The 25,359-nt window shown below is 37.1% G+C and overlaps 1 protein-coding gene across 4 annotated transcripts in view; it reads right to left on the reverse strand.

Annotated features, from left to right (window-relative positions):
- Positions 1 to 25,359, reverse strand: part of col14a1a (collagen, type XIV, alpha 1a) — a 130,067-nt gene that overhangs the window by 28,887 nt on the left and 75,821 nt on the right. For 3 of the 4 annotated variants that reach the window (XM_016681238.1, XM_016681239.1, XM_016681237.1), the window contains 13 exons: positions 19,120 to 19,263; positions 18,665 to 18,829; positions 18,504 to 18,542; positions 18,197 to 18,335; positions 16,561 to 16,703; positions 15,773 to 15,882; positions 10,180 to 10,338; positions 7,218 to 7,295; positions 6,346 to 6,432; positions 4,366 to 4,392; positions 3,924 to 3,977; positions 1,255 to 1,350; positions 373 to 426 (listed from right to left, as the gene is read on the reverse strand). In XM_016681238.1, coding sequence (XP_016536724.1) covers positions 373 to 426; positions 1,255 to 1,350; positions 3,924 to 3,977; positions 4,366 to 4,392; positions 6,346 to 6,432; positions 7,218 to 7,295; positions 10,180 to 10,338; positions 15,773 to 15,882; positions 16,561 to 16,703; positions 18,197 to 18,335; positions 18,504 to 18,542; positions 18,665 to 18,829; positions 19,120 to 19,263 — 1,295 coding nt within the window. The remainder of the gene's footprint in view (positions 1 to 372; positions 427 to 1,254; positions 1,351 to 3,923; positions 3,978 to 4,365; positions 4,393 to 6,345; positions 6,433 to 7,217; positions 7,296 to 10,179; positions 10,339 to 15,772; positions 15,883 to 16,560; positions 16,704 to 18,196; positions 18,336 to 18,503; positions 18,543 to 18,664; positions 18,830 to 19,119; positions 19,264 to 25,359) is intronic. The other variant, XM_016681240.1, reaches the window with a different exon arrangement.

Consider the following 25,359-nt stretch of genomic DNA (forward strand, 5'->3'; position numbering starts at 1 on the left):
GTCCACGTGCAAATGTGACAGTAACAAAAACAGCACAGCTCTGCTAAAACACAAACACAAGCGCAATTTAAACGTTCGTGATCCTCTAAACTCTTTACTATCCTTATCTTCCGAAGCTCTTTTTAAAAACTCTTCATCTGTCTAAGCAAAAGATACGACAAAAAACCCCAAAAAAACCAGAGGTATTAAAGGTAATATTTTCCTTAAAAGAAAAGCAGACACTGCTCGCTGTTGTAATCGTACCCATAAAGTGAAGACATTTCATAACCTTTTTATACTTGTAGTAGTTTGGGACAGAACCAATACACTGAATAAAATATAATTGAGTTCTTGATTATATTTCTTGTTTCCATGAAACATGGATGTTCTCACCGTTGGTCCTCCTGTGCCAGCATCACCTCTCTCTCCCTTTTCTCCACGAATGCCCTGAAAAGGAAACTTTGTCACTAAATCGCCCAAAGACATTGTGGTTTTGAATGGAAGCTAAAACACCACAACAACAACAAATTAATGGGTGAAAAAAAGTAATTGGATCAAACTACACCAGTTAGTTTGATTCAGCAGCCTTCAGGATTTGTATGTGTTTATGTTTCCGTTTGAGGATCCTGTCACCACAATTTCAAGGCCAAAAAATTTAAAATATAATGTTTAAGCTAAAATGTAGTTACATTTTCATCATGAAAACACTATCAAATGCATAGGTCCTATGCAATTATGAATGTTGCAATCTTTTATTGTAATGAATGTTTAAAATTAAGATGGTAACAATGCAGATTTCTGAAGTCTCAATTCCAAGAGAGAAAAATAAATGTTCCTCATCAACCCCCAAAAAAGACAGAATATGGCTGCCATGTGTATTGAACAAGGAGACATACATTGCTATACATTTCTTTTATTCATAATTAGCCTGGCGACTGAGTGCAGACTCAACGATGTGTTATATTCAAAGTCTGTAAAAATGCCTAAAAGGTAAAATACGGTAATCAAATCTGTGTTCATGTGTAGATTTGTAGATGCTGCACATTGATCGTGTGTTTTTAAGACTTTTAAATGACATTATTTTACTTTTAAATTGTTAGAATACTATTTGAATCTTGTTATACCAACAACATATCCAGACAAATATTAGCATCGACGGCTAAATCTGCCACATTTACATGACGAACTGAAGTATTTAATGTGCGACATCCTTTCTAAGTAAAGTAAATGTGTCATTATACTTAGGGGTGAACGACTACTCAAACGCAGGCTTACTGGAGGTCCCTGAATGGAGAGTCCACTGGGTCCCTGAGGACCAGGCGGTCCTGGAGGCCCAGACGGGCCGATTTCCCCCATAGGTCCCTGGGGTCCCTATAAAAACCACCACAACAAAGGAACAAGGTCAAAATGATATGAAGTTTGATGAGCCAGGGCATTTTTTTTGATGAAGTTGATAAAATACTAAAGGACTAAAACAGCTGAACATTTGTCTCACATTCACAAACCAAAATTAATTTATTAAGCTGGTTTCACCCTGTAAGACACAAGAGCTTCGATGCGCAAAGGACACCATAAAAAGTTTTAGCATGGTTGATTTTTGTGGTCTTGTGTTGGGATTTCCAGGAAATCAGTGTTTTAAAGATTCTTTAGTTGTGTTTTGAGATTATAGGCAACACTGCTCACCCATAGAGATCAGAGGCACAAAAAACACACTTTTACCTCATACAGTTTGATAGTTTAGGCCTCTTTATTAAATATGTATGTAAAATCAAAACATATTAACTTTACTAAAAGCTCTAAGATCTTTTTATCCCTCCAAATACAATTCATTTATTGTTATACATTATTTTAATTTAAAAAGTACTTTATTTTTCTGAGATGTGTCCCTGATCTATAAAATGTCAAACAGGTGACTTAAGAGTGACATACATCCTCTGATCGACATTACTTCCACTATTTCTACAGCAGGACTTTCATTTGGACACTTCAGTCATCTGCAATCTGGTTTTTCATGCTGTTGGAGTTTCATTTTATTACAGTGTGAAAAGTGCAGACAGCTTTCCTGCAACAGCAGCCAGAAAAGAGGGGTTAATGCGAACCAAAACTGAGTTTCAGCACAGTGGCAGTCATAGCCAAAATAATTTTTAACTGTGTTTATTATTTTACTCTTCAACCATGCGCATCCTGAGTTTATGTGTTTCTTATCCATGAAAACACACCAAGAAACCACAGATCAGTTGTGCAAGAATGAAGGAGGAACAAAAACAAAGACCTAAGTGTTCAATCAATCGAGAATCGCATGACTTTACTTTTAGGGTCGAGTTGTGTAATATGTATTGCATGTTACATACACCATCTTTCTGTCTAAGTATTTGATAGTCTCCCCACTTACAATGAGTGGAGAGCTCTGTAACATCCATTGTAGGTACACCTCAACTGTGAGACAGAATCTAAAAGAAGAAATCCAGAAAATCACATTGTATGATTTTTAAATCAACTTATTTTATTGCATGAAATAAGTATTTGATCACCTGCCAACCACAAAGAATTTTGTTTTTCACAGACCTGTTAGTTCATATTTAAGAAGCCATCCTATCCTCCACTCCTTACTGAACTAATTGCATCTGGATAAAAAACCTTCCATCAACACTATGGGCAAAACCGAAGCGTTTCTAAGGACACCAGGAACAAAATTGTAGTCTGCATAAGGCTGGCATGTAGATCCCCAGCAGATTGTCCTTGGGGCTACAGGACAATCGGCAAATGGCTCAGAGAGGAAGCAAGCACAGTTGGCACAATTATGAAAGAAACTCAAGATGCAACACCGGAGGATCTGGTCAATCACCTTACAAGTGCCATAGTCTCAAAAGTTGCCCTCACTAAGACACAACCCTAACCCCAACTCTAACCCCATGAAAAATCACCCCAATCATTAAGCATGGAGGTGTAAATCTCATAATTTGGAGGTGATTTTCTGTGAAGGGACAGGAACTGAACTATATATGAGGCCATGTACTATGAGACTTTGGGTAACAACCTTATTCTCTCAGTAAAGACTCTGAAAATAAATCATGGCTGTCAGAAGCCTGCAGTCTATAGATCTTACACTGATAAAAAAAAAAAACATCTTTGGAGGGATTAGAAACTCATGTTCCCAGTGACAGCCCCGAAACTTGGAAAAAAATATGTTTGGAGGAGTGGGCCAAAATCCCTGCTACAGTGTGTGCAAACCTGGTCAAAAACTGGAGGAAACGCCTGACTTCTGTAACTGCAAACAAAGGTTTCTGTATTATGTTTGATTTTTCCTTTATATCAAATACTTATTTCATGCCATAAAATGTAAATCAATAACAAAAAAATCTACAATCTAATTTTGTGGGTCTCTTTGTTCAGATTCTGTCCCTCACTGAAGAAAATTACAAACCTCTCCAATCTCCAAGTGCACAAACCTGAAAAACTGTCAGCGTATAAAATACTTATTTTCTCCACTTTAATGTTAAAATGTTTACTGGAGAATAAAAGTTGAGACATGCAAAAGTTTGTTTCTGCAAAATCAATTCAGTTTTATTCAAAGACAGAGGAAGATTTACTATTTCATTTAAAAATCTGAGAGAAAACGATCAAGTGACTTTGTCTGTGTTGCAGAATATTTAAATGATTTATTTTAATAAACTGGACTGAGTTCAACTGAATCCAAGTTTCAGATATTTGTATTACTGGACTTGTTAATCTTGTAAAGGTTCATATAGTATTTGTTGTGAGCTGAAATGAAATGTGTGCTCAGCTGAGAAGAAACTTCAGATTTTTTCTCAAACTTGTTTTCCTTGCGTGTGATTCCATTTGATTTTGTTTTTGTGAAATAAAGTCAGAATAGTTGATATGCATTTCAGACTGGTACTACTACTAAAAAATAAAGTCCCAGAAATTAAGTACCCAGTACTAACCGTCACTCCTGGTTCCCCTCTGTTTCCTCTGGCTCCCCTTATCCCGGGTCCACCCTAAGCCGATGATAAAAAAAAAAGTAGTTAAAGAGCAAACAATGTCATAATATAGAGTCATAAAACTTATAAATATTAACAGGATAAAACTGGAAAAATCTTAATTGGCCTTTTCATTATTCTTTTAAAGCAGACAGGCAATTATAAAAACAACCAACTTTCCACAAGAAAAAAAAAATAAAATCTTGTGTTATTTGGATGCAGTGGACTATTGTTTAAAGCATACTGGCTGGTTTTTATTTATTGTTTAGCTAAAAATACTAATTTAACTGGAATGTGTAGAATAGGCAATTCATAGGTTATTGGCAACACAGAAAAATGGCGGAATGAGCACTTTGGCTAAAAAGATCAACTCATGGAATTAAACAGTAGGGAGGACGTAATTTACCTCGTAAAGAAACAATTGGAATCCAGACTTTAAGAGAAGAAACAAGCCAAATGTGACAACATTTTGCACAATAACACTCATTGTACAGAAAAATAATAGATTAAAATAGAAACAGCCAGCCCATGAGATGACAAAAGTTGTTGTTTGTGAGCATAAAGTTAAATTGGGTGGCAGAGTATTTGGAATAATGTTCATCTGAGTTACAAAACACCATTTGCCACCATTAGTAGTGATACTAATAAGAGCATTTTTAGGATTCGGAATATTAGAGGTGATATTCCAGTTTCTGCTGTCTTTTACTAGATTTATTCATCCTGGCATTAGTAAATCTAGCTTAAAAAGCTGTTTGGAGATATTCTCTCCATTTCTGTATTTGTGATACATAGAAGTGTGTGCTTTGATTTTCTCACACAGTAATCTTCCTTCATCCTGGATAATGCTTAGCTGCACTGCGCACAGACAGTGGGGATGTTTTTCCTTGCTTGGATCAAAAGTCTAGCAAGAAGACAGTGTGTTTGTGTGTTTGTATGTATTGTGCAAATGGGGGAAACTACCATGATGGATTTTTTTCATGTTTCAGGAATATATACATTTATATTTATATTTGAATTTGCATATATTTGGGAAAACCCAGGTGCAGAAAAATCCAAGCAGATATGCTTTTCTTTTCCAACAGTATGAGTCTTACATTTGGAGCAAAACCTGCAAAGAAACTAAAATTAGCTTCCAGCAGGAGTAAAACAAATAATTACGTTTGGATTTGTATGCGGGCCCCCAGTAATGAAAGAAAAACACAGCTCTATGGTTTTCTGAGAAATTTGATGCCAAAGACAAATTTATATCTTGGATGTAGGCCAGCATGGGCACTTTCCAATTTCTATCAAACGGAGATGATAGGTTGGGCACGCCTTACTTTCCAAACGCTGGATTGATCGTTGGCTAATGTTGAGTGTTGAACTGTAGCTAGGTTAAACACACAATATAGAGGCGATCAGTGGAATATGACGCATAGAAAACCGAAGAGGTCCGCCGCTGCTTAAAACAGAAACGTCATCAATCATAGTTATGGTTGAAAGGCAAACATCAGAACAAGCAATGATTGTTACAGAAAATTACCTGAATCAGTCTGCATGGTGGAAATATATATATATATATATTCTAATTTTTGTATATTAAAAACAAAAACGTATATGCTTAATCACCCAAAAATACCACTTTAGTTTTAGTTTAATGGTTTGCAGTGTTTTTATTTGGATCCAATGTTTGGCACGGGTGTTGATTGTACTTCAAACTCGAATGAGACCCAGCTTTAAACAACACACACCGTTATGCACCTGAAGTTGAATAAAAACATAAACCTAGCAAATATTTGGTTATTGAAACTGACTTTCGGTCCCAAAAAAGGCCCAAAACAGAGAGGGACGTGAAGACTAAGTTCGCCTCTGAAATCAGTATCAGTTCATTTGATTGAGATAAAAGCAGTCTAGTCATTTGTATGGATTTATTTTTACATAATACTATCAAGGTGAGTCATTACAATTTTTTTTTTCCCCACCAGTCTTGTAGATTTGTTGCTGCATTCATCATCACTGTGCGTTGGTGGCCCACTCTGAGTCAAACGTCCGCTACCAATCAGATGGGCTCAGATTTGACTCCAGATCACTTTGGTATAGGAAGAAGTTCGTACTAGACAATAAGGTCCTCTGGTTCTAAAACTGCCTCCAAAAATCAGCCTTCTCCAAACCAACTGAAGATACTGGAGATATTTGTTCTGATTTGCTGGGTTGACATAAAACAGAGTTCAGTGCACAAACACTACTTTGCTCTAATCTGTTTAAAGAACACTACACCAGAGGTCTTATGTTTCATACAGACATAGGTGCCATTATTGATATGAAAATAGTGACATATCTTCATGCATTCCTGTGGACTGAAGCATGGAAGATCAACACAATCAAAAGAATAAACTGGTGTTCCTACAGGGGGCCCGGATGGTCCTGGAGGTCCTTTGCTTTCCTGAGAACAGGTGCAGGCATGGGGCAGGGGAGGACACTGCTCCTCCACTCTCTGAAAGCACACATACAAAAAGAGCACCAATTGAATGACCAAGGTCGATATCTACAGCTGCAACTGTTACATAACAGGCAGAGACTTCAAGCACAAATGTCAGCAAGTTGGAAATCTCACAGTTAAGAGGAGGATCTGCAAATGGAAGCTGTTGTTTAAGTAATGCTAGCTGTGTTAACGAAGCTAAATGCCAGCATAAGTACTTAGATAAGTGATGCAGCTCCATATTGATTTTGTCTAAACCCTGTATTACAGCAACTGTTCTCACACAGTAATCTCCTCTTTTTCACAAGGCAGTGTTTTTAAAGAGAAATTCTAATTGACTAAAATCAGCACTGACAGACCAAAGCTACACAATAAAATGGAGATTGGAAATCAGCCATAAAACTTTTTTTTATATCCCATAAAATGTGATATATAATGATATACAACACTCCACCCTCAGGGATCAAGACATGACTGAAACAGCTGTTTTTGAGGGATGAGTAAAGTTTTATTGAATTGAATCAAAGTAAAATTTTTGCAAATTATTTTTGACATTCAGGAAAATAAATCAACATTTGTGTGCATGCCAAAAGACGAGGCTGACAATCGTCGATGTTCTCAGGTTAGTCCCTGGATGAATCTAGTCAGTCAAAGTTTGATCATATTAGCAATCACCCCATGGATTATTTGTGTCCGTTTCAGACAGCTAATAAATCTCTTGCACAAGACGGACAAAAAAAAAAAGAGAGAAAAAAAAGAAGGCGTTTTAAACGCGTGACCAATATCTTTCCGTTTCTTACCAAAGCTGGCAGCTCACAGCACTTATCTCTGCTGGCCCAGGACGTGCTGCAGATGATGTCAAACATCTGCAGCTGAAACTGTAAACACACACACACACACACACAACCATTTTCATTACTACTGCAAATAAAACATTTCAAAACGGATCAATACTACAGGATGGACACAGAGTAAAATCTGGCAAGATATGATTATTTCATTCACTGCATATTATTTCATTGCAGTTATGCACATTTCATTGCATTAGATGCACTTTTATTTGACATAAACTGTGTTTAATGGAGAAAATGTTCAGAAGAGACACTCTCCAGAACAAAGACATTAAAAGCCATCGGGTCTCGGAAACAAATGTGACCCAGTTGATGGCTATTACACAGTATTTAAGCTGAAAAGCAGTTTATATTATAATAAAAGTTGACATTAAAAAGTAGTAGTAAAAGAAAGTGATGCTGTGGAAAGTCCCACCTTGGATTAACCAGGCTGGGATAGTTTTATCTTTAAAGTTTAAATATGTTCTAGATGAGACATGACAGGCTTTGGTACATGACTGCAGACTTGGATGGAAATGTGTTTTTCTTTCTGCCACTGTTTTATTTCAACAATCCTTATCTTTAATACAAAATGTTATCTGCCAGGGCCATGATGCAGAGTAAAGCAACAGCGATATTCATTAGCAAAATTGAAAAAGAAAAAAAAAATATGATGAAAAACAGCAGCATCATTAAAAAAAGAAGTAAATTGTAAGTAACTTTGGTCCAGTATCTCCTGTTTTTGTTAGTTACTGCAGATTGAAGAGCTGATTTTGGTGTAATTGTCTTAGTTTGGGTCATCATTGTGTACCATTATAATGGGTTTTAAATTAAAATGAGCCAGGGATATCTGTAATCCCTTTGGGAACTTGGTACATGTTTATTTTTGTCACGTTACAATCCCATTAAATATATTTTATTGAGATTGTATGCGAAAAACCAACACAAAGTGATGGAGTGGAGGGAAAACTATACATGAAAATCCAGTCACTTTACTGTGATACCCCTAAATAAAATCCAGAGCAAAATCTAGAACAGTCTCACTTGTGTGCAATTTGAATTCAATAAATATCCACTCTAGCTATTCTATGAAAACCTCAAAGGTTTGTTAGTGATCAAATTACACAAAGAAGACCAAAGAACACAGGGATTAAGCTACAGACAGACGTTTAAAGGGTTAATGTCGGTTTAGATTAAGAAAAAAAAAATAAAATTTTGAACACATCATGGAACAATGCTGAAAGTGGAAAGACATGGCTGAATTAATCAATTTGTAATCTTAAGTTAGATTCATATAATATGTCATTTTTTTCTCATCACAACATAAAATTTAGTTTATTTTTTGTGGTTCTGTTGTAAATTTGTAGAGTTTTATTTTGCAGATAAAGGATTAACCAGCAGACTACCTGAAATACGGGGACAGGCAAGTAAAGTATTAATTACAGCAGCAGCCGAGACCTTCAGAGATCCATAGCTCATGTAGGAAAATCTATAGGACAGCTGTTAACTGATCTTTGGACATTGAATCAAGATTTATGGACCACAGAGTGTTCTGCCAATTTTTGAATGACAGCCCACGGATGTCTTGTTCAGTTTTTCACAGACAAAGGACAGAGAAGACACAAAGCATACAAAAAGTGCTGTGGTCACATGAGAATACAACTTAACTTTTTTCTAAAATTAAACAAGTTGCTGATGGAAATGAACTCTGCATGTCATCCTGAACACATCATCTACGAAAAGACTCAGTTGTAGTTCAGACAAACAAGTTGTTCATGGGAAGATGGATGGTGCCAAGTACAGGGAAATCCTGGAACTAAAACTACTGGAGGGCATTGAAAGACATGAGGGTGGGGGGAAGTCACCTTCCAGCAGAGAAGCCACCCAAATATTAGCGCTACAAGGGAATAGTTCAGAATACACACAAGTCAAGACTTAAATCCAACTGAGAATCTGTTCATGATCAGATTTTCAAAAATGCTCAATTTAATCAAAGTAAGCCTGAGCTATAAAACGGCTAAAACCTCAATCTCCAGATATTTAAAGATTGTAATAATCTAAAAGATCTGCAGCTGTGAATAGAGTAAAAGGTGTTTCTACAGAGCATAGACTCATTGCCTACTGAATATAATGCACACTTTAAGATTTTTTTACGTGAAGTCATCTCATTTTTCACAATTTTAAAATGATTAGATGCCATCTCAGTGAGATTATTACTCCTAAGAAAGCAATGGTTAAAGAAGCAAAATGTTCAAATAAAATTAATTGAGGCAAAAGTTCCTGGTATGGAAACTATTGTAGGTATTTTGTGTGTCATCATCTTTAGTAACCCTCTCTCTGTAATCTGCACTTCATCTTGTATCTGGGACTTTCAGGTTTTAGTTATTTACTCAATTTATATCTGAAAAAGCCTCTTCTCATCATGATAAAGTCATGATCAATAATAATAATAATGGTTATTATTATTACATTAATGATAATTATAAGTTTGTGATTAGATATTTTGAAAATAGAATAAATAAAACTTGCATTGTTTTAAACAAATTAAAAGTAAACACCTAATAATAGCTCCATGATAGCACTTTGTATTTCCAGCAGGATGTCTCACCATCCTGCCTGCCAATATGTGCTCAAAATCACTTTTTTTCATACATTTGTGACACTTTGCAAATTTCCACTTGCCATAAATACAATGTACTCCCACTGATTGACTCACTACAAGGTATTTATGGGGGTAAATTTTCACACATTTTTCACACCCTCTTGGAATATGGAGGGGGTGGACAGCAAGCACAGCAACATATTTTGCACAAATTAATATTTTGTCAAATTTCTCTCTGTAAAATTTCAAGAGTGGACTCCAAGGCATTTTTTTTCCTCCACCATCCTAGAATCTTCTTTTGTCTATAGATATACATTAATCGGTACTAACCGGAGCAGAGCCGTCTCTTTTGGCTCTGGACCGAACCATTTTCCCCAGGACCTCGACTCCGTCTGTGGTGATATTCCCAGCCGCTCTGATGGACTTCTCCCCGACCACAGAGCAGTCCAACACCACCTTCACCGACGTCTTGCTGACGGTTACATGGAGCTGTGTGGCAGAGCAAGAGCAGGGTCAGAAAACAAGGTGTGATAGAAATTTCCTAATTGACAGACATCAGAGTAAGATAACAGTGAGCAATCTTTGAAATTATCCTTAATTCTGCTTAAATTAAGGATAATTATCCTTAATTTAAGGATAATGTGTTGAAGCAATCCAACTAAACACAGCGTTAAGCTAGTGGAAATAAAGGACACTTTTACCAAGTGTTCCCGCAACTTGAAAAGGTCTATGCTGGACATTCAGAAATACCCTTCAAAATAAAAGCTTCACAGTTTCATAGGTGAAATTACTACAAAATGGATACCATAAGATTGTTGTTACTTAACTGGTGCCTACCAAGGGATTGTGTTTACCTTTCAAAATAAACTTTCAAATTAAAGTTTTTTGCATAAATTAGTCCAATTTTGTGATCTAAATTTCTCAGGAACCTGCACCATGATAAAAACGGGATCAGGTTTTATTTTCAAAATGAATTTATTTTATGATCTTTAAAGTAGAAATGTGGCTCTTTTCTTTGCTTTGAGTGAGAAATTTCTTTAAATTCGCTTGGTTGATTCTTCGTTACTACTGTGCATCATTTTGGTTCTGTGTCTAACCTAACGACACGTCAAAAATAAATGATCTTACACACCAAATTGAACAATTAAAATTTATTCAGCGGTTTTTCACCATTTATTCTTATGATTCAGTTGCCAACTTTTAGGTTTATATTTCCAGTCAAATACATGCAGTCAAGTAAAAAGGTACTGCCAGTGTGCTTTTAGGCCAAAGCTGGCTTGATGAGCCAGACTGAAGTTGGACTATTCTGGGAATATTCCCAGAGTGTTTCAGCAAATGAGCTCTATAATCACCCTTACCATAAACTCCCCTGTGCCTGTGCGTTTTTTTTTTAATTTTTTTTTTTTTCCCTTTTAGATAAATACTTTCCAAAAGTATCTGCAATGAGCAAACAAATAACCCGATCCACCCTGAGCTCTGGAAGTCTGTGAGCTAAAACTGCCTACTTAAGAGAAAAGTGCTGCCAGATCCATGAACCATCACATCCAGATGTCTGTACAGTTAATGAGGAAAGAAACCGGCATTCTGGTGAAGGACAGTAATAACCTAGACCATTAGCGTCTGTGTGTTTCCCCATTATGCTTTTTTTTCCCCCTCATAACCTCTATGCTCTTGCTCATCTTCAGCAAAACATGCACAGGCATCCTATGTCAAAGGTGCATAAATGAATGTTATTTGCAGATAATATGGAGACAAAGTTCAGATGTGAGAGCCAGAATGCAGTCCTCTGCTGAGGTGTGAACATCGTTTTTTTTTATTTTTTTTTTATGACTTTTGTGTCCTTCAGTCTGAATACTTCACCGGGCATAACGCGTGTTGAGCTTTTGTGAAATAAAGCATAATGAAAATCCTCCATGGTGCAGACATTTAGCTGATATTTAGTGGCATTCAGTTAAGGTTAATATTAGTGGTTAGGGAATGAGTGCAGGGCAGGGAAATGTCGATGGTATATAAGCAGCACTGTGTGGTATGTGCATGTCTGTCTTTCTGTGTTTCAGCATTTTCCTCCATGTGACTCTGGCCTTCATGCTAAATGAAAAATGTCTTGTTTGCACATTTCGGTTTTATAAAATCAAAATTATCTTGTCAGGAAGTAAAAGCACATGTTTTAATTTTAAATTATGAACACGTTTTTCTCTCTTAAAAGGTCACATTCTCAAAGAAAAACAGAGCTTGAAGCTTACCACTTCCAGGATGTACTTTTCTTCTTGTCATTGATATAGCAATGTACCATAGAGTGGCTATCAGTTCACACACATTTGTCAATTTAACTGAAACCCAATAAAGTAAACAGATGTGGAAAACTTAAACTCATACGTTCTTGAACCTTTTGATTCAATTTCAACATTCAGTCTTCCTGGGTTCACACCTGCCATCCGTTATTGCAAATCCAATTAGAAAGGAAATTAAGTTCAACTCTCTCAGCAGCATTTTCTTGACATCTGGTCCTTCATATCATTGAGCTAAAAAACCACAGCTAAAAGCCATGGTTTAAAAGTTATTTCTGGCAAAGAACATCACCATAAATGCCAAACAAACCCACAGAACAACATCGTCCTGGCAACAGCGTGAGCTGGTGTCCCTTTATCAAACATGCAACTGCGGTTTTCGTTGAGCTAATTTAAAATATAAAGTCTGATTGACAGTTTTCACCCAAAATTTTTCAGATGCATTAAACAGCATTAACTGGACCTTAAAATAGATGTGTGTTTTTTGTTTGTTTTTTTTTTTTAGGTCTTAAAGGAGCAGTGAATGACCTAGTCAAAGTTCACCCCTAAATATGTGGTCTCCTGAAGATGGGTATTGGGACAAAAAAAATAGGGAATGACTACAAGTGACAACAATCTGGAATAAGAGGAAAAAAAAACACACACATAAATTCACTGGATCAGAAATTATAATCAGATTGAAACTTAATCCCACTGATGAATAATAATGGATCTGAGCCCAGATGAAGGCTGTTTAATGATTGGTGTCACTTATTACAGCTAACTTCCTATTTATTGATGCCCACTGTTGTGATTTTACATAATCTGTTTAAGGGCTGCATATGATTTTAAGATATACAAATATATTTTATTTTATTTTAACTACACCATGAGACTCTGTAAGTGACTGAGAGCTAGAAAACCCAAAAAAGCTAGTTAAAGCTCTACAACGATGATTTGTAGCTCACAGAAAGAGTTTTAGCACACATGTCTTTTTTTAATGTTTAATCATGTGGGGAGGTACAAAAATAGCATTCACACGCCTCTGGAGAATATTATGGCTCTGAGCAATGTGTGAGTTACAGCAAAGACAAGTTTCTCTTCTCCCCTTTGTGTCTCCGTTTTCTACGACTATATTTTTTTCTTTGCGACTAAAACTCAGAGTCATTTATATCTATTCCTCTGTTCTCTGCTTTTACCTGTTCCTGTTTTCCGTCTCTCCCCCCGGGGTTTGTCGGCCCGTCTGTGCCTGTGTGCCTCAGTAAGCTTTGACAGATCCTACTGGGTTTCCTGCTTTAACGCGCGGCGTCTTCATATGGTAATCCTTTTCTAAAGGCCACACAAACAAGCTCATGCTCACAAACACTCCTCTTATTCACTTGTCATCCTGTCTAAATAGAAGCAAACACTTCCTTTGGTCTGGCAGTCCTCTGCATCTGTTCCTGCTCTGAACGTCGCCATGTTCGCCAACAAAGGCAAACAGCTGAATGATGGACAGCTACTCCCGCACATTTTGAGATAAGGAATGGAAAACTGGAGGCTGGTGGGTGGCTGTGAGGTTGTTTTTAGCAAAAAAAAAAAAAAAAACTTTAAGTAGTGACAGTATAAACCAGCTGCTCCTTAAAAAAAGAATAATGCTTTATTTTCCAAATCCTAGCAAGTTTCTTAGAACTAACCAGTTAGAGATATTCAGACAAGATCTCTGAGGATTGAATATCTTCATTTTAATGGGGCTGATCAGAGTTTTGTAGTCTGCATATACTGAGTCTGTGGAGACCAAATCATTTATTCCACACCTGTATTATTGTTTAGCCTATGTTATAATTTTCATTTTTAATTGTTTCTCATAAACGGGAATAAAAGTTTTTCTGCAACAGAAATCTCCCTGGACTTTGGTGCTGCTTTTTCAGTGCGATACCACACAATTTACATAAAAATCCACTTTATTAAAATATCTAAATGAGAAACTATTCAGCTTAATGGTATACCCACCGGGGCTGAGCTAAATTAGAAAGAGAAAAGAAATCTTGTTTTCTCAAACTCCCGTGTGTGTGGTTCAATCATAAATAAAAGTCAAAATATTAATAAATCAGAAAAGACAGACCGTGAGGAGGGAGATGGGCTCTTTAGTTGGAGGTTCAAACTCTCTAAAACAGTGCTGATAAAAAAAGAGAACAATTCTCAGCCCATGAGGCTCTAAAATCCCCCCAGCCTAAATGTACAACTTCAAAAACATCCAAATACTCGTGGGATGTTCCTGTTTTTGTGCTTCACAGCTGCCTGTAACCTACAGTCCAGCTCCACCAGCTCCCCTCTGTTCAGCACAGTTTCTGTGCCGCAGTCAGAAGGTTTATCTGCAAGTGTATTATGAAATTGGTCTTCATTAACTTTCACAGGGACTTGCAAAAGTATCCATACCAATTTCTAGTGTTTTTATCATTTGCACCACAAACATCATATACTTTATTGTGTTTTTTTTTTAATGACACACCAGCACAAAGTAGTGCATAAGTAAACTGTAGAGCTAAAAAGGTACTTGGTTTAATTATTTTTCACAGTTAAAAATCTTAAAAGTATGGACTTTGTATTTTGCCTCCCAAGTCAATACTGTACAGAACCACATGCGATTACAGCTGCAGGTCTTTTGGAGGATGTCTCCGTCAGCTCATCTGAATTTTTCACAAATTTTTCTTTCCAAGTTACACCAGTCAGATGAGACAGGAGAGCCTGTGAACATCAATTTTCCAAGTTTCGCCACAGAATCTCAATTCATTGATTCGGGTCTGCATTGTAACCCATCATCCAATCAATCATCTGCAATTGTAGAGCACTTTGCATACAGATAGGTGTAAAGAGGATAAAACTGGGTAACTGCTTAATAAAAACTAGAAATTATTGAAGTAAGAAGACACAAATAGATCAATAAATTATACAATTAAAGACAATGAGGGTCAGAAGAAAATGTTCCTCTGCAGCTCTGGCTCCGTTTTTGGGATCATTATCCTCCTGGAAGGCGACCCACTGCCCCAGTCTTTAGTTTGTTTTTTCCATTATAACAGGTTTTCTCTCACAATTGTTTCCCTCTGTCCCTTGGATAATATCAAATATGTCTGATGGTTTTCTGCTAACAGATTCTCCAAGCTGAGTTGTGGGTCTGAACAGGCCTTTTGGCTGTTTTTTTCTGACAAACGCTCCCCTTCTGGCCCTCGGCTTGACAATCATGTCCTAAATTATACCTACACTTGTGTCACACTCAGATAATGGCGATCATAAAAGCTTGTTTTATAACCTAAACCTGCGTAACCTTCTTGACTGCTCTATCCCTGACCAGTCTGGTGTTTCCCTTGGATATCATGATGGTTATTGTTCATTAGTGTTTTCTGGTAAACCTGTGAAAGAACATCTGTAATTTATAACACTTTTACCAAAGGGTGTCATATTAAAAGGTCAAGTTTTTATTTGTGAAACATTTCTGAAAAAGAATCCTTTCCTTCAGCGGCTTTAATACTTCAAATAAAATCCTGATCGAAGTTTGTATAACATGACAAAGTAGAAATGTTAACAGGATATAGAAAGTTATTCAGGGCCCATTTTTACTTCAGGCTACATCCACACTTTAAACGAAATGGTTTAAGATACTTGTCCGCAACACACACCTTGTGGAAGCTGCCGTGGAAAACCTTTTTGATTTCTGGTCCTTCAAACGTAACAGTCTGGAAGTCTCCTCTGTAGTCGTGGTTGAAGAATGTCAGCGTCTTCCCAGAGCCTGGGGGACGAGGTTAGAGGAAGTTCACGTTTGCAGACAGAATTAACTTTTCTTGGATTTAACTCAGCTATGCTGTTTTTGGAAAAACAAGCCATCTCAATGATACCATTTGTATAAATATCACAAGCAAAATAAAATGCTTCCTGAAGCACTTTCTCTCTTTTTTTTTGTACTGCAGTAATTTGGAGATAAGAGTTGCAATGTGAGCTTTGAGTTCAATCCAAGTTACAAATGAATGAAAATTATTCAGTAGGATTTAAGAGGTGCAATTATTTGGAGGAACAAAATGCTTAGATCAGGTGTGTCCGAAGCCAGTCCTCAATGGTCGATGTCCTGCAGGAGTCGGATGTTCCCTTCGCTCAATACGGCTGAATCGAACGAGAAGACTCATTACCACAGCCTCCGTAAAATTTTCAGCCATCAACTCGGCTGTGTTGGAGATCGGACATGTCTAAAATATACAGGACAGTAGCTCTTGGAGGCTGAGTTTACCTACCACTGCTCTAGATAAAGGTCAAGAACATTTGACGGGATTAAAAGTGATAGTCTCAGCCGTGTTTCTGCAGTTTTGCTTCCAAAATCGTGAACTTCCTCGGCTTACTTGAAAGAAAGCAGGAAAACTAAAGGAAAGAAAAAAAAAAAAAGAGAGCCGAAAAACTTTCAGCGACTCAGACTCACTGTCGAGGATTAGGCCCACCATCGGCTCATTGTCTTTGTTGAGGATTTCCCACAAAGCAAAGGGTTCCTGCGGGGTCTCAGGGAGCAAACGGAGCATCATAGAAATGGTGTAGTCGGATGGCAAACCCTCAGGGTGAAGGTACCTGTGGAGCAGACAAACAGAGAAACACAGCAGGCTTAGCCGTGCCTCAGAGCCACGTAGCCTCTGGAAGTCTTTTACAAGTGCCTTTTGACTCGCTTCAGCTGCTGCAGCGGCTGGTGCAGCGCTCTCTGCAGCTCCAGACAGACTGTGCATCCGCTGGCTTTTTCTGATCAAAGAACCCACCGTGTTTTGAATAACTGCCTCTGAGCATGAGGGTTTTTTAATGCCACCCGAAACTTTCCAAACTGTTCATTGCTGACAGTTTTAAAAAATAGAGCAATCACACAACAGGAAGGTACAATTACAGCCTGTTGACAGCACAAACTGGGAAGAAAAAAAAAGCTCCTAAAATGACAACATCACAGAAAGGAAAACATTACATGAGCTCAAATGAAGCCATTAAAAGCTTCCAATTACCTTTGCTACACAAAGGATTTCTATTTTCATGCAAGGAGGCTCTAGATAAATGCTCCCTGGTGGTAACTGGCAACAACATCAATTTTTATGTATTTATTTGAATGTAGTACCTCTCTGAGCTGCATTAAGAGCTGTGTTTTAAAACGGTAAAACAAAAAAACACATTAAATTCATGAGGAATTCAAATAAAGCGAGTTATTTTTTTTTACCATATTCTTGCATTTTCGAAAATGCTGTCAAACCGAACTCTCTTTTGTAAACCCCACTGAATCGTTTGAAACACTGTTATTATTGACATCCAAACTTATTCATAGGAAAGAAAACTGCAAGAGTACAAGAAACGTTGGAAGTCACCACTGATGTAAGAGTACATCCAGATTATTTTATTTGCTGCTCTATGGGGCGCCTGATCTGGCCAACGCACCACACTGATCAATGCACCCCATTGATCAGCAAATAAAATAATGTGGACGCAAATTAAAAAAAAAAATGTGTAATTTGGAAATAATCTATTACCATTCCACACAGAGGCTTGGAAACATCCCTCTCCTTTGTCTTGCAACAATCTCCTAGATCTACCAGATCAAACTTTAGTTCTGTTCTCTGATTGTTACTCTAAAACTTTAACTTTTCCCTCATGAATAAACCTTCTCATTCTGATGGGAAAAAGTAAAATACATTTCCCATCAGATGTCTGAGGGTTTTAGATCATGACTGACGGCCCTGTTTATATTTTTCTCCGTCTTGACTAAAAAAACAAAAAACATAACTAAACAAAACAACCAAACAAAAAAAAAACACAAAAAAAAAACAGTTCCATCTGTAAAAAAGAAACTTCAGATCATAATGCTCCCAACACTGTGGGCATGGCGGGGTTTTTGGCAATGACCATTTTTTGGGTAAGAATTACATTTAGAAAGCACTTTCTCCAAGAGCAGCTTTAACCAATGTTTGCTTTAAAGTGGATAGAAAATCTTTGGGCAGACTAAAAAAAAGTTACATTTTAGGCTTCGTTTGCTCTACCATGTGTTACACAGCGTGCATTTGATATCTCGGGGAGGACATGCTCTTGCTCACTTGGTGGGCTGCGACACCAGGGCATCGCGGTGTAACCTGTAGCAGGGGAAGCTGTTAAACGAACCAGGCTCCAGAGAAACTCCAGGCAGGGTGCTGTACTCCTTCTCCACCAGGCCAAACTTCTCCATCATTTTGAAGCCTGAAGCAGAGTCATGAAAACCACAGTTAGTTTTCCTCAGCGAGATTATCACCTACATAATTGTCAACCGTCTCGTCTGCGCCGTCATTATCGCTGTTCGCTTAACGGCGAATGAGCCTCCGCCAGCCTGTGCGGCGTGTGTGTTGCTCATTTGATCAAATCTCTCACCTGCCAGCGTGTTGCCGCTCATCAGCACAGATGGACAAGCTGAAAGACAAAGAGTTTATGACCATCATCAGCCAGCATTTAAATAAACTCTAGACAACGCCTCTTTCCCTGAAGATTCATGGATTCGGTGGGGGTTTAAAACATAAGCTGGTGCCACTCACTGGCGGTGGCTGCCTCACAGACGAAGGTAATAAGCTGCTCCTCTATTTTCTTCACAGCATCCAGATCATCCACGAAAAAGACATGTCTGTCGCTGGGCTTGCTGGCAATATTCACCAGCTCTCCATAGTCTGCATCCGCAAAGCCGATTGCAAAGATGATGTAGCCTAGAAGTGGCATGAAACAGAAAGTCTTCTGATAAGTCTGGAGTAAATGGAAATAAAATATAAAAAAGACTGTAGAAATCTTTTGAGTTTCACAGCTACTAAACAGACTCAAACTAAATACCACCGATAGTTTAAGAAGCATTATGAAACAGAGTCAAACAAGGAGTTTGTTTATTATTAATTATTAATAGACATGTTAGAGTGCACATCCACAAACGTGCTAAGCTCAGGTGTGACATCATTCCTGTTGTAATCAACCATTTCTACACTTGACGAATCGGAGCACCCACCCTCCATTTGCATCTCCTTTGACACTTTGTTGACATCGTCCTGCGACCGTCCATCAGTCAGAACAACCAGGACCTTGGGAACGCCCCTCCTGGCTCCGGCCTCTGGCGTGAAGATGGATTCCTTCACGTGCTTGATGGCTCGACCTGAGGAGGAAACAAAAAACAAATAAGACATTTAGATTTAAATGTGTGTGTTTTTTTGTTTAAATGAATGCTTTGCCTGCCTTACAGTAAGTAAATGTACCCAAATTAAAAGTTATATAATTTTCTAGATCTTTCAGAGTGAAATTATGCTGCTGCAATAAAACATATCTTATTCGAAAGCGTTGTACACATGTGTATAAGGAAGACAAGTAAGTGTGTAAGTCACTGTAATTGAATCAGGAGGAAAATCCTTGTTGTTTTAATTCTGTTTGAAGATTTTGGTTCAAGCAGACTAGTCCAATCCTAAGACTTTAAAACAAGCAGATTCTCTGTAGTTGATGTTTACTGTGACAACACCCCAGTCTTTTCTGGTTAATCCCTGATTCACAGCTCTCTCTCTCTCTCTGTGCATCATACTGTATAACCTGGACATTAAAGGCTTTTTCCTCACTCTGCTGATTATGTTCCCATTTTAATGAGTTGCTGACACTCCCTTCATCAGAACCAGCCCCCTCACATAATTACATCTTTTAAATCAAACCCATCATGAAAGTCCATTCATGAGCGCATCGCCACAGTTGGCTTACTTTAATAAATCCATGTTATGGCATTGATGTCTTTATAACCTCCTCAAACAGCAGAAACTTTTTTCAGTGACATTGTTTTCAGGATCAATTCGAGGGGAAGTGACTGAAAACTTTTAGAAATATAAGCCAACAAACTACTATATAACGGTATAGTCTTTAATCTAAAACAATGACTATTAAGTAAAAGATAAACAACCCTTCTTGAAGAAAAAAAATGCTTGAAATTAATGTAAATCCTTATTTAAAATGGGTGCCTTTAATAACATTTGTTCTGCTATGATAGTTTACGCCATCACTTTAACAAAAATATTACATGTACCAAGTAAATACTGATGCTACTTTATACTGGATCAAAAAAGGGGCAGCATAAAATTTATATCAGGGAAACTACAAAGATGGCTCCTCAAATTCCTCCACTATAATTAATTCATCTTTCAATGGCATTAATCAGGCACATTTCTGAGCGTAGCAATTATTACACGGATATGAGTTAAAGCTTTTTATCATCAACCTAACAAGACAATGTCAGAGAAGTGATGACCTAAGCACTGAGGATTGAGACTAACACAAACATGTCGTGTTGGATGATTTAACATTAAGCCAGAACATTACACAAAGTTTGCACATCTTGAGGTCTGATCACCTGATAATGAACCTAATCGTTCAATGCGAAATGTCTAGACGGCTTTAAAAGGTTTCCAGACCCACCCCTGATAAAGGCCACGTCTGTGAACACATCGCAGCAAATTTTATAAATCTTACACAAGGGAGGGCTTTCAACTCACCACAGCACAGCAGTAGACTGGCTACTCGTTTTAATATTGTGCAGAAATGAAGTATTTCTCCTGTCAGCTCACCGTTTGCCCCATGAAGTGAACTAAAAGTAATTGATTCTACCAAACAGGAAGTGAGAAGTGTAATCTTGCCACACAGGCAGTTTTTTAATTTTAGTCCCAATTTAGTACATCATTATTTACATAATCAGTTTAAATGGGGTTATTGCTAATCATCCTGCAAGGGACATTTATGTGTTTGAGTTGAGATAGTAAACTCTAATTGTTGCAGAAATTTAATAAACAACCATAAATTGATTAATAGCATACAGCACATATATTACTGTCCCTGAACTTCAAGCAAAACTTTCAGACTATATCACAACTTTCTCTCTCTCTCCACTTTTTCAAGAACCCGTCTGTGATGACAAATGACAAAGCTGTCAGCCTGTAAAATGTTGTGATGTCAGACATCTGTGAGCGGTACATCTGTTTCTACACACTGATCGTGACAGGCATGTCTAGAAATGCAGCAGCTAGCGAGGCATGAAGAGACACAGAAGACAACACCGGGAGGAGGGCAGCTATCAGATGGAGCAGGGGGCCGGGCGATGGAGGCTGATGGAGAGGGTTCAGACGGAAAAGACCAGAACAGGGAAAGAGAGGATGAGGAAATGTCTAAATGAACACTTTTCAAGGTAGTTTGTCTTCAGATGTCGCTTATCAAAATGGAGTCATTTTCTAAAGACAAACAGGATTTTTTGGTGGTGTCTCTCAGCTTTGTATCTGCTGCCTAAGAGAGAGATACCATTACAAAACACACACAAATTATGACCCAGTCTGTTGGGTCAAAAACCAGCAGAAATCACAAGATGGTAAAATATAGCTGCATTAAATGTAATGCCAGTGAGTCATGTTTAGTTAAGATTGAACTTCTCATTAGATAAGAGTTTGTTCCTTATTGTCTTTTTACATGCTAAGCAGTTAGCACAATCTGGTGTTAGATCTGGCCCAATTTGACTGGGAAACTGTACTAAAGTTTGTATTTTATCAATACATTATACAGCAAGCTTGGAAGGATCTCAGTCATTTTCAGGATTATCATGCGTAAATTTATCACAGTTATTGATTATTAAGGCTTTGTTTAAATGTGCTAAAAATATGCAAAAAGCGTTGAGAGGGAAAAGTTTATTGAGTCGGAAAGAAACCAGTAGCAACTGTGTATTTTTCTCAGTAAGCCATGGTTTTTATTGATAATCTTTGCTTTATAGACTTACAATCTCTCTGCCAAAAGAAAAGCAAACCATTAACATCTCTTTCCCAAATATATGCAAATTCATAATAAATATAAAATACACTCCTGAAACATGAAAAAATTCATAATGGTAGTTTTCACCATTTGCACAAAGCATACAAACACACACTGTCTTCTTGCTGGACTTTTGATAACAAATAAGGAAAAACATCCCCAATGTCTGTATACTGCAAAGCTAAGCATTATCAAGGCTGAAGGATGATTACACACAGGGTGAGAAAGTCAAAACACACACTCACAAATGCAGGAACAAAGAGAATAACATTACATAGCAGCTGTCTAAGCAAGGTTCACTATTGCCCTGATGAATAAATTCATTACAAGAAGCCACAAATTGGAATATCACCACTAATAAACTGAGTCCTCAAAATGCTCTTCTAGTGTATTAATATCACTACTAATAGTGGCAAAAAGTTTTTAAAGAGGCAGCGTCTTTTACATGCAACGTGTGAAATCGTTAAAGAAATATTTTGTACATGGTGTAGTTAAACGGCCCAGGAAAAGAGAACATATTTTACCTTCATAAATTATGCCAATCCATCAAGTGAAACAATAAATTTCTGTTCCAATTGTTGTAACTTGGCAACAGAATTTCAGTAGCTCAAAAGTGAAGGTGTACACGCATATTGTTTAATAATATTCCCTCTGTGATCAACAAACAGACCAAATGTTTTAGCATTGAAAATGCAAAAAATAGACAGAAGCAAAAGATAATTTCATGTCGGACTACAATTTAATTTCAGCAGGTTTGAAAAGCTCAACAATTAAAGACCTTTTGTCTTTTAGTCTGTCTTAGATAGAGTTAGTGAAGAATAACTTTTGTGTCACTGCCAAAATGTTTATCTATTACAGTACCGACTCCTTAGGAAACATTTTATGACATTGGAGCAAAAAAAAAAAGAAAAAAAGAAAAAGAAAAAGAGGATTCTACAGCTCAAGTAAATATACCAGTGGTGCTCACATCCTCACTAAAACCAGGAAGATGGAGCACATCACTCTGAAGTCCTTCCACTAACTCCGAGGAAATAGACTTTAAGATATTACTGTTAATCTATAAATCCATGAATGACTTGGCACCAAAATACATTGAATAATATTGTCACTGGATCGACCATCCAGGCCACTCAGGTCTTCTGGTTCTGGTCTGATCTACATCCTACATAATCAGAAACAAATGTGGAGAAGCAGCATTCGGTTTTTGTGCTCCATAAATCTGGAATAAACTTCTAGAAAACTGCAAAACAGATGAAACACAGAGTTCCTTTAAATCAAGACTAAAACCCACTTCTTTAGAGCTGCCTTTTTTAAATAAGTGGCCATTGATTATATCTACTCTTGACAGCAACTTTTCACAAAGATTTTATTGTTTGCTCATTGTCTTACATTTGTATCATGTGAGGGACTTTGAAGTGCCTTTTTTCTGAAATGTGCTACACAAATAAACTTGACAGAAAGATGGAAGGAGCTAAAGAGAGCAATTCCAGACCCATAAAAATTCAGATGCTTCAAAAGACTTGGGACAGGGACTGAGGTTCGCCTTCATCCAGGGCAGCAACACTCGTACAGCGACAGTGCAGTGCAATTTTCTAAAAATGCACAATCAAAATTCAGACCTAAATCTAGCATGATCTGTGGGAAGACTTGAAAATGTATGTTAGCAGATGTTTTTCATCCAATCTGACAGAGCTTTAGAAAATATTAAACAAAATAGACAAAAATACCTCTATAGAAGTCTTTATATGTGTAAACCTGTCATATAAAATTGCAGTAGAACACAATGAGGTTTCTGGTTGTAATGTGACAAAATGTGATGAATGAATCATTTGCAAATCAGTGAAAACCATTTTTAATTTAAGCACAAACAGCAATTTTTGGATTTTAAAATTAAACTAGCTGTTAGTGTTATGGATGTCATTTTCACATTTCTTTGAATCCCTGCATCTTCTTGCAGTTAACTCGGAAGCACATGAGATGTTTGTGTATTCAAACAGCCCCGCTTTATGATTTAGTGACAATAAAACAAAAACTTCAGAGTGGGAAATTTAAAACGCTCACGGATAAAAACTTAATTTCTGTAACTTTCAGTTTTTGTAATGCTCCAAGACAAAGAGAAAGAAAGATTGATTTTGTGTCTTTGAGCATTAGCCGGACCTCAGCTAATTCTCTTTCACCCCTCTGTGGTCTGAAGATGAAATATCATGGTTCATTTTCTGCTTTGCTGTACTCCACATACAATTGGTTTGGATTCTGTCCTGTCAGCTAAAACACTCGCTCCATTTCTGTCTTTTCAGCTGTAAGCAAATGGAGAAAGAATTTGCAAAGCTGAAGACAAAATATTGAAGTGAATGTCATTTTGCAGAATGTTTTTTATTGTACTGTAATTACCGGAATATGTTTTGGTCTATGCCCTCTGTTTTGTATTTGTTTATTTCTGTAGTTACTTTTATTTTGTGATATATATAGTTATGTATTTTCAGTTGTTTATGTCGAATATGTTGAGCTCAGGAAGTGTAGGTGCAAGGAACTGCAACTAATGGGGATCCAAATAAAAGAAAAAGAAAAATGGAAAGAAGGAAGGAAACAAAGCAAGAGAGGCAGAAGTTGGAAGCATGTAAAGGGAAAAAGATATTATCTATATATTGCAGAGGCCTTGAACATGTAGGTACTGTATTTTCAAGGACAGAAAAACATGTTGAGCACAAATTTCAGATGTCAGCTGAATGAAAGTGTCTTTAACAACCAGGATTGCCAATAAAAGCAGAAACCAGCTGAATTATTGACAACCATCTCATGTGTCCTGGTACAGAAGAAACATCCGCCCCAATTTTACAGGCGTGATCATCTCATGCATCCTGACCAGGAATTGATATATTTTCCCCCTGCAGTAAGTGATAGCATGGCTGTAGAGTGAAGTCATTCAGTTGGATGGATTTTACCCGCTTTTTGGCAGCAGTGTGGTTAAAAAAAGAGAGAAAAAAAATTGGGATTAACAGCTCAGAGCTGCCAGAATGTAATAAACAGACAAGTAATAAAATAATGATATATGTAATAATTAAAACAGAAGTGTGGTAAATGTGTCATATGAACATTTAGCAGTTTTATTATTATGTCAATGTATTAAATGCACTAATTATATGGTGCGTATACATTTATTTTAGTATTTTTTATTATTACTTCATATTTCCTATGCAACAGTCTATCATGACATAATAAAATGTCACTATGGCTTCATAAGTGGAGCATAAATGCTCATTGGTGAACATGGATAGCACCTCCATAGCCAACCAATCAGATCATCTATAGCCATATCACAGTCGATGGACTGTGATACGAAAGGCTGACAAAATAAATAAATTCACAATACGCTGCAACACAGGAGTATAACAGTGATTCCATAAAACATAAAAACATGTTTTACTTA

This window comes from Poecilia formosa, unplaced genomic scaffold (genome assembly GCF_000485575.1).
Source record: "Poecilia formosa unplaced genomic scaffold, Poecilia_formosa-5.1.2 Scaffold273, whole genome shotgun sequence".
Classification (NCBI taxonomy): Eukaryota; Metazoa; Chordata; class Actinopteri; order Cyprinodontiformes; family Poeciliidae; genus Poecilia; species Poecilia formosa.